The following is a 13,771-nucleotide window of genomic DNA, read 5'->3' as shown; positions in this document are numbered from 1 at the left end:
TATATTTGATATGAATTTTGGTAGATAATTGTGTAACATGAATTTAGTGCATATTAATTAATATACAAAATAGACTATAGTCAATTAGTCTTAGAGGTAAAACTCTTATTTATTTTAATTATGAATAATATTAATATTGTTTAAATTGTACAGCTATTTGGTTCAATTTTTTTTTGGGGACCTTTTAGCCTTTTTAACATTGCCCCTTCCTTGAAAAATTCACGGATCCGCGACTGCTCACATTAATCTCACAAAATAGACAATTCAAGCTTCCCAAGTGTGCATCCCAACATTGAACAGCCATTGGCTATATTGCAGGATACAATTTCTTCATAAAGTAGATTGGAAAAATTACAAACTGTACAGTAGAATCAATACAGAGAACAAGATCATTTACAAGTTTGGTTTAATTTATTAAAAAATCAACCTATAACCTATGTACAGTAAATACAGGTCCCAAATTCAAATGGGGGAGGGTCCAACAAGTACCCTGGCTATCAATACAACAGCTATGCCATTTGATTCTATAAGAACCCACTGGAAAAGCAGAAACATCAAGCAAGCAATTTGAGAACCCTTGCCCTCTTTCATTCACTTCGAAACGCACGAACGAATTTACAAACTCACCATCATTGTTGCCCCTTGGACGCTTATTACTCTTTTTTGTACTGCACTCTGTTACATACTGCAACAGCTTTTCATTCATCTCTACCATGTCATCAGTTTCACAAGCTTAATAACTACCCTGGTTTTGCTGATTGTTTACTCCACTTTCTGTTGGTTCCTGAAAGGATACTCTACTGTAGAGCACGCAGTACAAGTTTTTCAACCGGACTGGGATATCTGATGCCACATTTCTTAATTGAAGACACAGATTTAATGACAAGCTGAAGCCTGGGGAAACATATATTCCATCTGGGTTTCTAGTTTCGTTGACAGCAAAGAGTTCTGACCCACAGCAAGGCCTGAAATTTATGTAAATCATAAACATTAGAATGATGGTGTAAATGGAAAAGAAAAAATCGTATAATCAATAATATGATGTTAATAGATAACCTAACAAAAAATTACACAGTTAAAACTGGATAAAGCATGTGATATGTATAGAGAAATTCTCTTATCAGGACGTATCCCTCTTAAACATACAAATCAAAAGGAGGGGCAGCTAAGGTTTTCTACTCTCGGTTTGTCCTCTTCCTTTTTACTTTTCATTCCATTACTCAAAATCAAGGCCAAATGATGTTGAGAAATCAACAAAAAGATTTTCTAGTTAAAATAAACAGTGTGACAGTGTACCTTAATTTAAAGAAGTACTTGGGTGCACGGAAGGGGATTTGCATCCATTTCATAAGAACGTCATACAGAAGCTTTAAGCCATCCTTGGGTAATTGGGATAGTCCTTCCTCATTATGCACTCTGTTTGCCTTACTTTTCAAGCCAACAATCCCTGAAACCGTATAATTACAAATACTAAGAATATCTCTTGCTTCAGAACCAATCTTACATGCTTGGGTTCTTGACGGCATGTGAAAACAATCCATGGGATTTCTACCCGCCTCCAATAGCAGACACAGAATTTTACTGGTTTCATGGTTAGTGTTCCCCAACCGTCCAACTAGATTTTGAACCAACATTGCGTCTAAATCTCTCTCTAGAATTCCCAGACCACTGTTAGAAATAGGTTTAATTAGGCTTGGAATGTAGAGAGCAAATCCAGTACAGAAGGCCAACAGCGAACAACTCATTGCAAGTTCCGAAATTATTTTTGAACTCTTTTTGTCCATGTCAATGAAAGATGTTGTAACTAGATCAAATTCTCGTGCTAGCCTCTTCAACTGCAGAGATATTTGAGTAATTTTCTGTAAAGATATGAGGTATCCAACCATAAGGTTCTCAACCTTTCCATTATTGGTAGTGTTGTCCTGGTCAAATGGAATGTTTCCCAAAATTTTAACTATATCCACCACAGCTCTTATTACCTTCACTCTTAGGGACAAAATCCAGTGTTGGAAATAAAAAGTGTGGCCTGTTTTGACATCATCAACTTTTAATGTTTCCAAAGAAGAACAAAGACCATTGTAAGCTGCTGCTAGATCTTTGCTGTAAATATGCTCCTTGATACTACTCGCGGCATCTTGGCAACCTAAATCATTACTGGAAGGTGTAACATGTAATTCATGAGTCTTTATCCCTTGTTTTGGTAATAGCAGCAGCTCTAGCTTCCTCTCAGAATCAGCAAATTGAACTAATGACTTCATCCAGCAGCTGCAGGAATTAGAACGAACTTTTAATACTAACTGCTTGAATATAAAAGTCGTGGTCAGCCAATCTCCTTGACACGCTGCATACACCCCAACTCTGTAAGCAAGCCAATTATTTTTTTCTGCCAGCATCCTCTTTGCACATTCAATGGTACGAAGTTCATGCTTCATTGAGTAATTATCAAGAGATATGCCCAAGTTTCTATCAGGATTGCGACTTCCCTCACTCTCATTTACCATGTTACCCCAAATTATTTGACAACGCAGCAACAGAGAGTAGAGTGTGTATGTATAACATTCAAACAAGTTGCTTTGGCATACAAGTTCGACCAGAAGCTTCACTTTGTCAAATACTTCGGTGGAGATGGCACCAGCTTCAGTGAGATTTTCGAGAAAGGCCACCAAAAATCTGTACACCTTAAATAGAAGCTTTGATCTGATAATTCTACTCTTCTCTCCTTTCAAGTCTACACTATGATGAACAAACGCATCTGTTTCTGTTGTCGCAACGAGATTGTCATCCATATATGAGAGAGACTTCACTAAAACAGATATTTGATCCAGCACTAAGACATGCAAATCCGGATATTCTCGGATTACAAGGAAAAGAAGATTGAACAGGCAGTTAACTTGTTGAAACTCAACACTGTCAGTCTGACAAAGATCCAAAACTGGCTTCACCAGTATGGTGATCCGATCTATGATAAGCAAGATCACCTGAGATGGCTGAAGAGAGGAACAACACACAAGAGATCCCAGCCCTGTACTTCCTTTTAGTCTTCTTGACATATCTACCAAAACAGAAATAGCTAACAGGCTCTCGGCCATGATAGGAGATGGGGATGCATTCTCAAGAACGCTTAAAAGCTTTGAAGATTCAAGGACATCATAGGGTAGATTGGGTGGCATACATGAAATCATCTGCGGAAATGCTGGAAGTGAGACAACATAAATTGAACAACAAATAACAAGTTCATCTGTATGAGCTCAGAAACAACCTTACGTAATGTCTGAAGAACTTCACATAGCATGGATGATGGAATTTGAGGTTCATCTAGTATGCTTAACAATGTTTCCACAACATATCCATTTACAGGAACATGACATATTCCTTGACTGAAAATAAAATGTAGGCATCTTACTGCTGCTGCTCGCAGCTGAAGAGTTTTTTCATGGCTAAGAAACAAGAGAAGCAGGTCCACCTGCATTGAGATAGCAATAAGAATTATGGGTCAAGAATTTTGAGAGAGGGTGCTACCAAAATAGTTACCTGCTGAGATATAAGAATGGTTGACCGGGAAGCAAGTTTTGAGAGGGAAACCAGCATCGCAACCTGGTAATACTCATCTGAGAACTCTAAGAGCAATTTTAGACTTGCCTGCAACAAAGCAGCGTTCAGTGAACATTATAATCTAATACATAAGTGAAAAACTAATACTCTGAATGCAACAATTACCAACATAAGTCAGGTAAAAAAATTGAATTACAATTAAACCTTGTAAGCATTATTTGCAAGAGACTGGGAGCACCCAAGTTTGGCAAATAATCGTGCTCCGGCCAACCTTATAGCAGTCAATGTTTCCGGTGAGCTCATCATCTGAAGCAGCATCTCCAAGACAACACAAGCAAAGTCGTCCGATAACTCAGCAAAACATCCTGCTGCAAATAACGCTGCTTGTACCTCCGAAACATGAGAAGAAACCAAACTAGAAAGCACCAAGTATCGTATACTCGCACTCTGTTTAGCAAAATGTGCCCAACAGCCAAACAGACCCAAAGCCAAAGCCCGATCTTCAACATCCCCACTGTCAAACACAACCTTAACTCTCCTCAGCAATTCTGCCTGCATATGAACCCGAGTTTTGCACAAAACTCCTTTGTACTCTTTCCGTTTGTTCCTCTTCCTGTACTCAAACAGAAAGGCCTTGACAATACAGACCCTTGTGTGCTTGTCTCCAAATTCGAAGGCATTGGCAAGACGAAGAATGATGGCATTGGAGAAGAGCTTGTCCTCGCCAGGAATTAGGTCGAACAAGTGGTAGACAGCTGGAGAAGGGTCTGGCTCATTACTTAACTGTTGGAGTCTTGGACTAATTTCTGAAATGGCTTCGAGTGATCGACCCGGTTTCTTGGAGCGCAGGGCCTTTTCTAGCTCTATGCTCCATTCCATCACACATGCTATTGAGTTCCTTTCCATTTCAGCTCAAACTTCAAAATAGAAAATAACTTTAGAATCAAATACATCCGCACCAAAAGAATTCAAAACAAACTCATAATCCATCAGCAAAGGTTTACAAATACTAAGACTTCTCAAATGGTGCCACAAAGTGGATGTGCCATTCTTTAGCTACTAGGTTGCCCCCTTTCCCTTGGCCCTCAAATGACAGGATTTTTGTTTTTTCTCATATCTCAATGGAGAATTCTTACATCGACTTCTCAAATGGTGCCACAAAGTGGATGTGCCATTCTTTTTGCCATCAGATGCAGTCCTTTTTACAGTACTTGCATATGCATCTAGGCTCACTCGTATCATCCTCACACTTTATCTTTGTAAAATGCTCCCAAACCCCTGAAGCATTCTTACAAGGCTTTCTTTTTCCTAAAGTACTAGGTAAAGGGGCTGATTGTACAGGGGTAGGTTGATGAACTTGAGTTGGTGGTAGTGTGTTAGTTGAAACAGGGATTTCAGATTCTCCTTCCATTATAATAAAACCCTATGAAAATACAAATATTGCATGCTTCAATAACCAAAAATGTAAGCATTAACATCAATAATTTCTGTGAACTACAAATAAAGCAGCAACCATAAACAAAACTAATAAAACAACAAAATAAACCAAAAACACAGCCACAATAATAAAGAAACACAACCAAAAAATACGGAAAATTACCATAAAGAAACACAACCAGCAAGCCAATCCTTTCCTTAGCCTTCAAAATCAATTCTGTCCAGAAAAACAAAAATTACAACAGAGTCAGACAAAAATCAATTCCGTCCAGCAATAGAAAGGAGATACTCAGTTACATGTTTCAATGATCAATCAAACTGAAGGCACTCAATATCAGTCAACAACAATAGAATCCATCAATGTCAAAACACATTTGAGCTCTTACACACACTTGTTTAATAGCATTCCTTACACACGCACACGCACACACACACTTGAATTCAGACCTTCCCATCTCTCTGCTTTCAAGCTAGCTAGTAACCTATTGAATGAGATACAAAATCCTTTAACATTTATGAAGTTCTGAATAGTAATTACTGACTCTTAACTGGCCAATATTATATAAAACCAATCCAAAAAGATATAATCACTTTCATAATTGCTGTATTGTATAAAATTTCCACAACATACACACGCAAAATAAAATTCCTTGTCCCAAGAAATAACAATGAGTTGAACATGGCATCATTAATAAGATAAGAATTAAGAACTAAAGACTGGATGTTAAAAAGCCTAAGATCAATACATTTTTCCTCCAATCGGAGTAATATAACTCTACCATAAGTGGCAACAAATAGACCCAACTCGACAAAATATACAATCATACAATCAAACAGAATGAAAAACCAATGCAATATCTTACAATAAACACCAAACTAGAAACTAATATTCTTCCTAAAAAATTTACTTTTTGGAGCCAGAGGCTGAGAATGTTTAAAAATTTAAACTATTTCCTTTATTGAACTAAAAACTCTAATTTTTTTTCCTTAATTCCACATTCAGCAGTTTTGACCAGTGAGCTTTTTAGGTAATTCAAAATTTGTCACAATAACTAGCATTTGACCCATCAAGTAATTTGTTATGCTTATGAGCTCAAAATACAGGAAATTAGGGTTTAGAGATGTTACCTCAAAGAGAGAAAAATCGAGCGAGGGAGACAGAGAGCGGGAGCGACACTGAGAGAGCGAGATCGACTGTGAAAGCGGGAGCGACTGAGAGAGCGGGGTCGACTCTGAGAGAGCGATAGAGCAACTGAGAGAGAGCGAGTGCGACTGAGAGAGAGCGATAGAGAAATCGGGAAGAAGTTGGCTGCGGATTTGGGGGGAGGAGGTTGAGAGTGAGAGAGACAGAGAGAGTGAGTAAGAGGCGGAATTTTTGAAAAAAGGGTATTCAGGTCATTAATATATCGAGGGGGGTGTAATCAATTAGAATTTTAATAGATTTTTTGAAACTTAGAAAAAGTACAGTAGTATTTAATTATGATTTTTAAGTAATCAATAAAAATTTGATGGTATTCAATTAGGATTTTAAAATCATTAACACAAGTCTGATGGTATTCAATTAGGACTTTTAAAATATTAGAAAAAGTACGGTGGTATTCAAAAACTTACCGATTTTGAGGCATTTCATTCAACGATGTATTCCGTGAGCCTTTTGAGCGAGTGATATAAATAACAAACCCCTTAAAAAATCTCACCCTATTATATCTGATTCTCACATTATTTTTCTTTTGGGAGAAGATGAATAGACACTTGAGAAGATAAACAAGGTTACTGCTTTTCATCTTTTTAATAGTTATTATCTCTTCACATGCTTGTTCTCATATATGCTATTATACCTTTTTTTCTTCTTTTTTTGTCTCTATTTGTATTATCTATGTTGCTTTGTTGTGGACACAAATCTGCATACATACGTTTTTACATCTTTCCACTCTGCCAATTTATCAATTATTAATAAAGAGTGTGGAAAAAAGAAGAAGAAACCAATAATGTAATCACAGGATTTGGTAGTTCGGGTGTTTTTGGTTTGTTACGCACTTCCTCAATCTTTAGGATTGATTTTTCTTTTTATTTAGCATTTATTTCATAAAATAATATTTACTTTTGTGAAAACTGGAGAATGATGATTCGAATAAAGAGCTTAGTTTTGTTTACTCCGGTCTTCTAGTCCCACTTGGAGAAGATTGAGAAAAGGATCGTCTATGCTACGAATTAACATTTGGGATATAGGAACTACTTATCTTTTGAATAATTTTATCTTTTTATCATTAATTTGATTGTTAATGAGATGCATGCATATTCAACAAATTCAATCGATCCTTTTCTTATGTTATTTTCTTTATATAAAACCCAAATGTGAACTCACTCGTTGAGCAATTCTAATAAAAACTCGAGGACCTCTAGAACATGAAAAATAATTAAAGGTTTGCATACCAATTAATTAATAAAAGTTTATCAAGCTATATATGCAATGGAATTTATTACATACTAATAAAAGTCTAATCTATACTTTTGTTTGCTCAGGTTGGTGTATCATTATAAGAAGATTGAAGCATACTTATTTGCTCAAGAGTATCCAAGTAACTACGCATCACTAAAATTTGGGAATTTCTTTTTTCGCAGGTATGAATTCGTCCCAATGGCCTTTTCCCATATGCTTACTTGAGGTTGAGTTTGTTTTCTGTTAGCCTACCTGATCAAGTTCATGGTTGAGGTTGGTTGTTTTCTGTTAGTGCAGGTTTGTTGCTTCTTGCCCCCTTCTTCACTAGGGACTTGTGTTCTTACATAGAATTTTATGGTGTGAGGCCTATCTCTTAACCGTTAGATTAAATTAATTAGTTTGATGCAACGGCTAAGAGATATGACCCAATCTAAGAGCTTTTGTTTTTGGGCCTGCTTTTTTTTTTTTCACCCATTGACTTTTTTTGTTTATTTTTTCTTGCTTAGACCCCTATTTTGGGCTTAGTTGGTGTGTGAGGACTATTGCAATTGTTTTTCTTTGGGAGTGTTTTAAGGGCGTTTTATAAGATTCAACTCTTGCAGTGAGTATGAAGATACAATACAAGTACCTGAAGCTCTACCTCCAATGAAAAATTCATTATGTGAATGAAAAACACAATGGTTTTAGACATTAAACAGCCAAAAAACAAAACATACATCTGATGTAGAAAATACAGGTACCAAATCTGCAAATCTTAATTTGCCTTTTGGAAGCTTTAATGAACCAAACCACTATATATTTTTCTTTTCTCAATCAAACCATTTTTTCGCATCTTTCTTTGTTTGGCCTTCACTTTTGCCCTGCATGGGCGTTTAGTGAGATGGGGTGCAAAAGCCAATAAGAAGAGAAGGTCGAAAGCTTCTGTTCAGAGGTTGAACTACAAAACGCAGCCGCGCAGAAAATTTCTCTATACTGTGCAACAAAGCTTTGAATCAATAGAAGCCAAACATATGCAAAACGCTTGGTAGCCTGTCAAAGGATATCTGCAAAAGAAGAATATGACACTCAGAAGCCTAACACATATATCTTCCCATTCTCTTCATTCGCATTAGGCAAAAGATTTCAAATATGCATACTTCAATATGGATCACCTTGTTTGCTTTTATTATTAGACATAACTACTGAGTTTCTGCTTATTTTACCTGTAATCCATCACATACTTTGATTTCCCAACCCTTCCAAGCTGCAGAATTGTCTGCTTTCCGTTCTCCTAGCAAGACATAAAAAAAGTTAGCATCCCAAACCAAACATGTTTTGAAGTTAAACACTGGTTCAGTCACCCCATTGTTGTCATAAACAAAACATTCTTCTGAGAGTCTTGATCACATTGTTTCTACAGACGGATATGCAACATAAACAGACATATTACAAACATCCTAAACCGGATTCTGTTTCCCAGTAGTTTGTTAGTAAGTAAGTTGACATTTTAGATGAATCTGATTAAAAATTTGAGTCACGATTGCTTGTTGTAGTACCTCTAGAGTCAGCTGGAAATTCTTAACTGAACTTTGGATTCTAAGCCCAGCTCTTCCCCTATCTCTGAAGTCTAACTCATATTGCTTTGAAATCTGAGTGAAAATAGAAATCAATCAATGGACAGAAACACAAAACAAAACATGACAAAATTGTATGAGCTGAGGTAATATTACATCCTTTCGTAGACCTACTTTATTGTAATTGGGAACCCTTGAGCATAGCTGATGGACTTTGTCCAGTTTCTCCTCCCATTCCTTTGGGAGTCCCTTAATGTGTTGTACCTACAAGGGAAGACCGTGAAACATTTTAGTTAAGTAGTTTACCCATTAACTGGATTTCAGTATGGAACTTAATAGTACCAGACAAGAGTCAATAGAAAAATCTGCTGTATATATGTGATCAATTCTTAATGTTGGAAACCTTAGATATCTTGGAAACTTTTGTGCTCACCTGCGTAGTATTCTTTAACTGCATGGATTGATGCTTGGCTATATATGCCCTCAAACGTCTGTAACTTCCTGTCCAGCTCGAAATTGTTGGCGTAAACCTTTAAAGATAAGTAAACATTACAAGTTGAGGGAGGAGAGTGTGAGTGTGTGTCTATGTGCGTCTGTGTGTGTGTGTGTGTGTGTGTGTGTGTGTGTGTGTGAGAGAGAGAGAGAGAGAGAGAGAGAGAGAGAGGGAGAAGAGAGGAGAGGAAAAGGCTTACGATACAACAGCAAGAAGCGACTTAGACTGTCTGCTCAAGGAATTGGGACAACTACCCTGCAATTAAAACCTTATCATCAACCAATTACTGATAAACCTATTTGTAAAATTCATGGAAAGTTATCTGATTGCCACTTTTACAGGTAATAATTCATAAGAGTTCAATTTATAACCTGATCCCATATATGGTATTTTGAACCCATGAGGTTTGCGTTTACACTCCCAATAAAACTATCATCTGAATGAGATAATATTCCCTTTACATTCTGAGCAATAGTTAATTCAGATTTCCCATTCCTCCGCTTATGGTGTGCAATAGCTAGTTTCCGGTCTTGCCTTCCCTTGCCTTCCTGTAAGTTCATGTATACCACACCAAAACAATTGACTCAGGAGTTTAACATGATTTACCTTCTTTCCAATCTTAATAGTTTAGTTTATCACAGAAAACAACTACATCCACACACAAACAGCAATAGAGAAGGGCAGGTTAGAGGAATAGGGTGTTGGAAAGTCTTATCAGAAACTCAAGAATGGATAAAGCCATGAAGTTTATTATAGAATCAAAGTAATAATGTAACATGACTACTATGTCAAAAAAGGTGAAGATAAATATTTCGAATGATAAAAAGAAACCCCTAATCCTAATCCACTGGGAAATATCTATGTATTTTCACTTCATTTATGTAAATTGGTTTCGCAACGTTGGGTTATGATTATAGTCTAATGTAGTAATGTAGCTTCTTTTTTAACAGTCTGAGAATTGACTGACAAGCCAACTACAGGACTATCAACAGCAGGAAATGTTATAGAACACACACCACTATGGTCTAGGCTAAACATCGAACATAACATAAGCAACATCCATCGATTATTACATTATCATGAGTACTCAATACAAGTATAAAACAATACCAACTTCAGAAAAGTATCTTGTCCAAAGTCCAGTGACAGAAATTAAGATTTCTAATAATTTGAGATTAAAGATATTTGGTGAAGGAAAGAAAAAAAAAATTGAAAGCAACAGTGCATTATAATAACATTATTGAACAAGCAACATTAGTGAAATTAATATGCTTATATGCTGATTCAAACTGAACCCAAAAGTTTTTCAAACTGAAGACAAAATGAGGATTGTTCCAAATGAGATATGCTTAACAAGTTCAAATTCCAGACAACTTACATTGGTATAAAGAGAATACAGAGTACCCCCATCTAATCCTTCTGGGCATGCTTCCTTCACTATAACACAAGTGCACCTTCCTACATCCATAGGCAGTGGCCTGCACAGCAAAGACCTAAATCCACACCATACCAAATTTACACACACATACAATTAGATTGTCAACAACAACAACAACAACAACAAAAGTAAAACGTTTACCACAAACAAATTAAGTAGAGAGCTCACTTATTAGGCAGAGTAGACCAAGAAGAAGCGGGGGCAGCCTCAGAATCAGAGTAGTCCCAGATCTTCAAAGAGCTCGAATTCTCAGACCCATTACTGGGTGGGTCCCAGATTGTGGACCCACCAAAGAGTACCTTCTCAGGCTCATTCATTTGCATACAAAACTGAAGGGAGGACGGCTTCAAGGCCCTGCAGCCTGTGGACAAAGACTTCAAATTCTTCTGCTTCAATGGCATCAAAAAAGAAGACCCGTTTTCTTGTGCGACCAAATTCTCTTTGTCATTGTCCAAGGCAGCTTGTTCTTGCTTGTATGGCATGGCATTCTCTTTGTTGTGGTTTAAAATTGATGGGTTTGGCCCCAAATTGTGGTTTTTGGTGTTCAAGCTGACACCTTCGCTGTAGCTGCGGTTGTGTTTCTGGTCAGTGAGAGGATTGACATAAAGGGAGTTGTACGAGGATTGCCGTGGAATTAATGTGGTTTTCTTGCATCCACTCATCATAGTTCAGAGAGAGAGTGTGTGGTAAAGTTTGGGGCTTTAATGGAATGATTGTGAATGCTGGTTCTTGGTTTTGTTTTGTGATAGATTATGAGACTGCTGGAATTTGGTTGGTTGCTTTGAAGCAAATCATCATGCAGATGGTTAACAGAGAGAGAGAGAGAGAGAAAGATTTGAATGATGTTACAGAAGGGAAGTTGAATCTTCAGAGAAGAAGAGATTTGAAAGATTTTGGGAAAACAAAAACTGGTTTTTACTGGATAGTGGTGTCTACTGTTTTATTATGTGTGTGTGTGTGTGGTTTTCAGATGTCAAATTGATACATACAAGTCAACACCAGCTTTTTCTTCTACTACATGTGCAATAGTGGTGGGCCAATATGGGGCTTTGGGACCCACTTATGCTGAGGTGGGGCTTTCTCCCTCTCTGGCTCACTGGATTGGATAGAGGTTGTGTTTTGAATTTGAATGAAGCGTTGGAAAGTGCGGAGCTTTTGTGTTTGGTTTCTAGAGGAAAGGAATTAGGATGTTTTATTTGTGTGGCGGTTGGTGGTTTAACGGTAACTATTCAAATTTTGTTGACTTTTTGTGTGGGTTGAACTGTGGATGGGAGACTCGATAAAAAAAATCTGGGAAGGAACAATGAGCGGGAAACATGTTTGAATACATTTTGTTCTACTAGGAGATTTAAAATCACGCCCAATACGCAAGTGACTTCATCATAATTCTTGATAGCATACTGCATACTTTTAGCAGCTCAATTGGGAAATATTTATATATATATTTGGGGCAGATGCATGGCACTTTATTTTTGACACAAGTTTTGACACAAGTTCTTGATCATTGGATTAACATATTATGAATTACTGAGATGGATTAACACATTATGAATTATTGAGATTAAATCTCACAACTAATTTATTATTATCATGTTAATAATACTTTTATTCAAAAATTATTATTATTTTATTAGAATAATTAAGATTGGCACAGGTCCCAAAACTTACTCTCTCTTTCTCCATGTAAATTGCCACATTTCTCTTCCTATATGCCCATCCTTGGGTATCAATCAAATGTACAACCTAAACTCTCTAGTAGATGCTATGGTATCTTGGGGGAAGAGGATGATGCACGAAGAGGTCAGGGTGGACCGACCCTCATCAATCCTAACTCATGTGGATGGGCTACCATGACCTCCAAGAAACTGAAGACGGAACAAGGGCCATAAGTTAGCTGTATATATTTTTTTTTTTGCTACTATGTTTTGGTTTATGTCTCTTGCTTTTATGGTTGTGTTTCTTAAAATGAAAGAGGTTTGTTGATGACTCGTACCATCATTGTGAGCCGAGCCCCTCAGAAGGAACCAGACGACACGAGATGCTAACACCTTCGTACAAATACCGAGCCGAGTATATGGGTGCTAGACCTATGGTCGGGTAGGAAGGGCTGACCCGACCACTATGGCACCATGACCAACTTAAAGGTGCATTTAATGAGGCCTGATAGGTCGGTTTTGACAAACATCCCATCCTTATAACAAGTGTCGCCTTGCGCTTTGGTCTCAGAATAAACAGGCTGGCGATGGAAAAGGATCATTTAATCCACCTCTTTTCCGAGTGCACCTGTCACTTCGCCACCTATTTCTTGTCAGAAAGCAGGATGATCATAAATAGAGCAATAAATGTAAAACTTGGGACAGGAAGAAAGATCTCTTCCATAAAATATCTGGGGTCCTCCTTCCCCCCCCCCCCCCTTTTTATAAATACTCATCACCTATCTCTGGACAAAGATAATAACTCTTCATATGGTAAAAACCCGACATCCATTCTCTCTCAAACAAAAGATAGTTTCTGACTTAACCATCGGAGAGGGTTAGGCTGGGATCAACATCAGTCCGCCCTAATTCTGATATCATTCAAAGTGTGCAGATCTTCCTTAGGAGGTTATTCATACTCGAAGGCCCAGCACGGGCCCAAGCTATCTATACGAGAAGGATACACGGTTAAACAAGGTTTGTTAAAATTAAAAAATTAATAAAAACTTGAATTAATAATTAAAACTCATAGGAAAATTCCTAATTCTTTAGTTAATTACAGTTTGATCATTAAGCCTTGGTAAAACTGCATAATGGGTGGTAAGATGTGAGATAATTGCTTGAGAATAATCTACAAGGGTTGGTTCAACTAATCCATTGAAC

The 13,771-nt window shown here is 37.2% G+C and overlaps 2 protein-coding genes across 2 annotated transcripts; both read right to left on the bottom strand.

Annotated features, from left to right (window-relative positions):
- Positions 1 to 270: 270 nt before the first annotated feature.
- On the bottom strand, positions 271 to 6,355 carry EMB1895 (ARM repeat superfamily protein). The gene is made up of 7 exons (XM_008230670.3): positions 6,118 to 6,355; positions 5,153 to 5,206; positions 3,757 to 4,469; positions 3,532 to 3,639; positions 3,260 to 3,463; positions 1,297 to 3,182; positions 271 to 965 (listed from the first exon to the last, which is right to left on the bottom strand). Exons 3-7 carry the CDS (start codon positions 4,456 to 4,458, stop codon positions 734 to 736), a joined length of 3,132 nt encoding a protein of 1,043 aa, XP_008228892.2. The 5' UTR covers positions 4,459 to 4,469; positions 5,153 to 5,206; positions 6,118 to 6,355; the 3' UTR covers positions 271 to 733.
- Positions 6,356 to 8,066: 1,711 nt separating this feature from the next.
- On the bottom strand, positions 8,067 to 11,847 carry TLP8 (tubby like protein 8). Its single transcript, XM_008230629.2, has 9 exons — positions 11,082 to 11,847; positions 10,854 to 10,968; positions 9,847 to 10,023; positions 9,675 to 9,730; positions 9,416 to 9,512; positions 9,157 to 9,246; positions 8,965 to 9,057; positions 8,632 to 8,699; positions 8,067 to 8,472 (listed from the first exon to the last, which is right to left on the bottom strand). The coding sequence occupies exons 1-9, from the start codon at positions 11,576 to 11,578 to the stop codon at positions 8,397 to 8,399; spliced, it is 1,269 nt and encodes a 422-aa protein (XP_008228851.1). The 5' UTR covers positions 11,579 to 11,847; the 3' UTR covers positions 8,067 to 8,396.
- Positions 11,848 to 13,771: the final 1,924 nt, after the last annotated feature.

This window comes from Prunus mume, linkage group LG4, assembly GCF_029339155.1.
Source record: "Prunus mume cultivar Tortuosa linkage group LG4, ASM2933915v1, whole genome shotgun sequence".
Classification (NCBI taxonomy): Eukaryota; Viridiplantae; Streptophyta; class Magnoliopsida; order Rosales; family Rosaceae; genus Prunus; species Prunus mume.
Note: the sequence above shows the minus strand (reverse complement) of the source record. Positions and strands in the feature narration are given on the sequence as shown.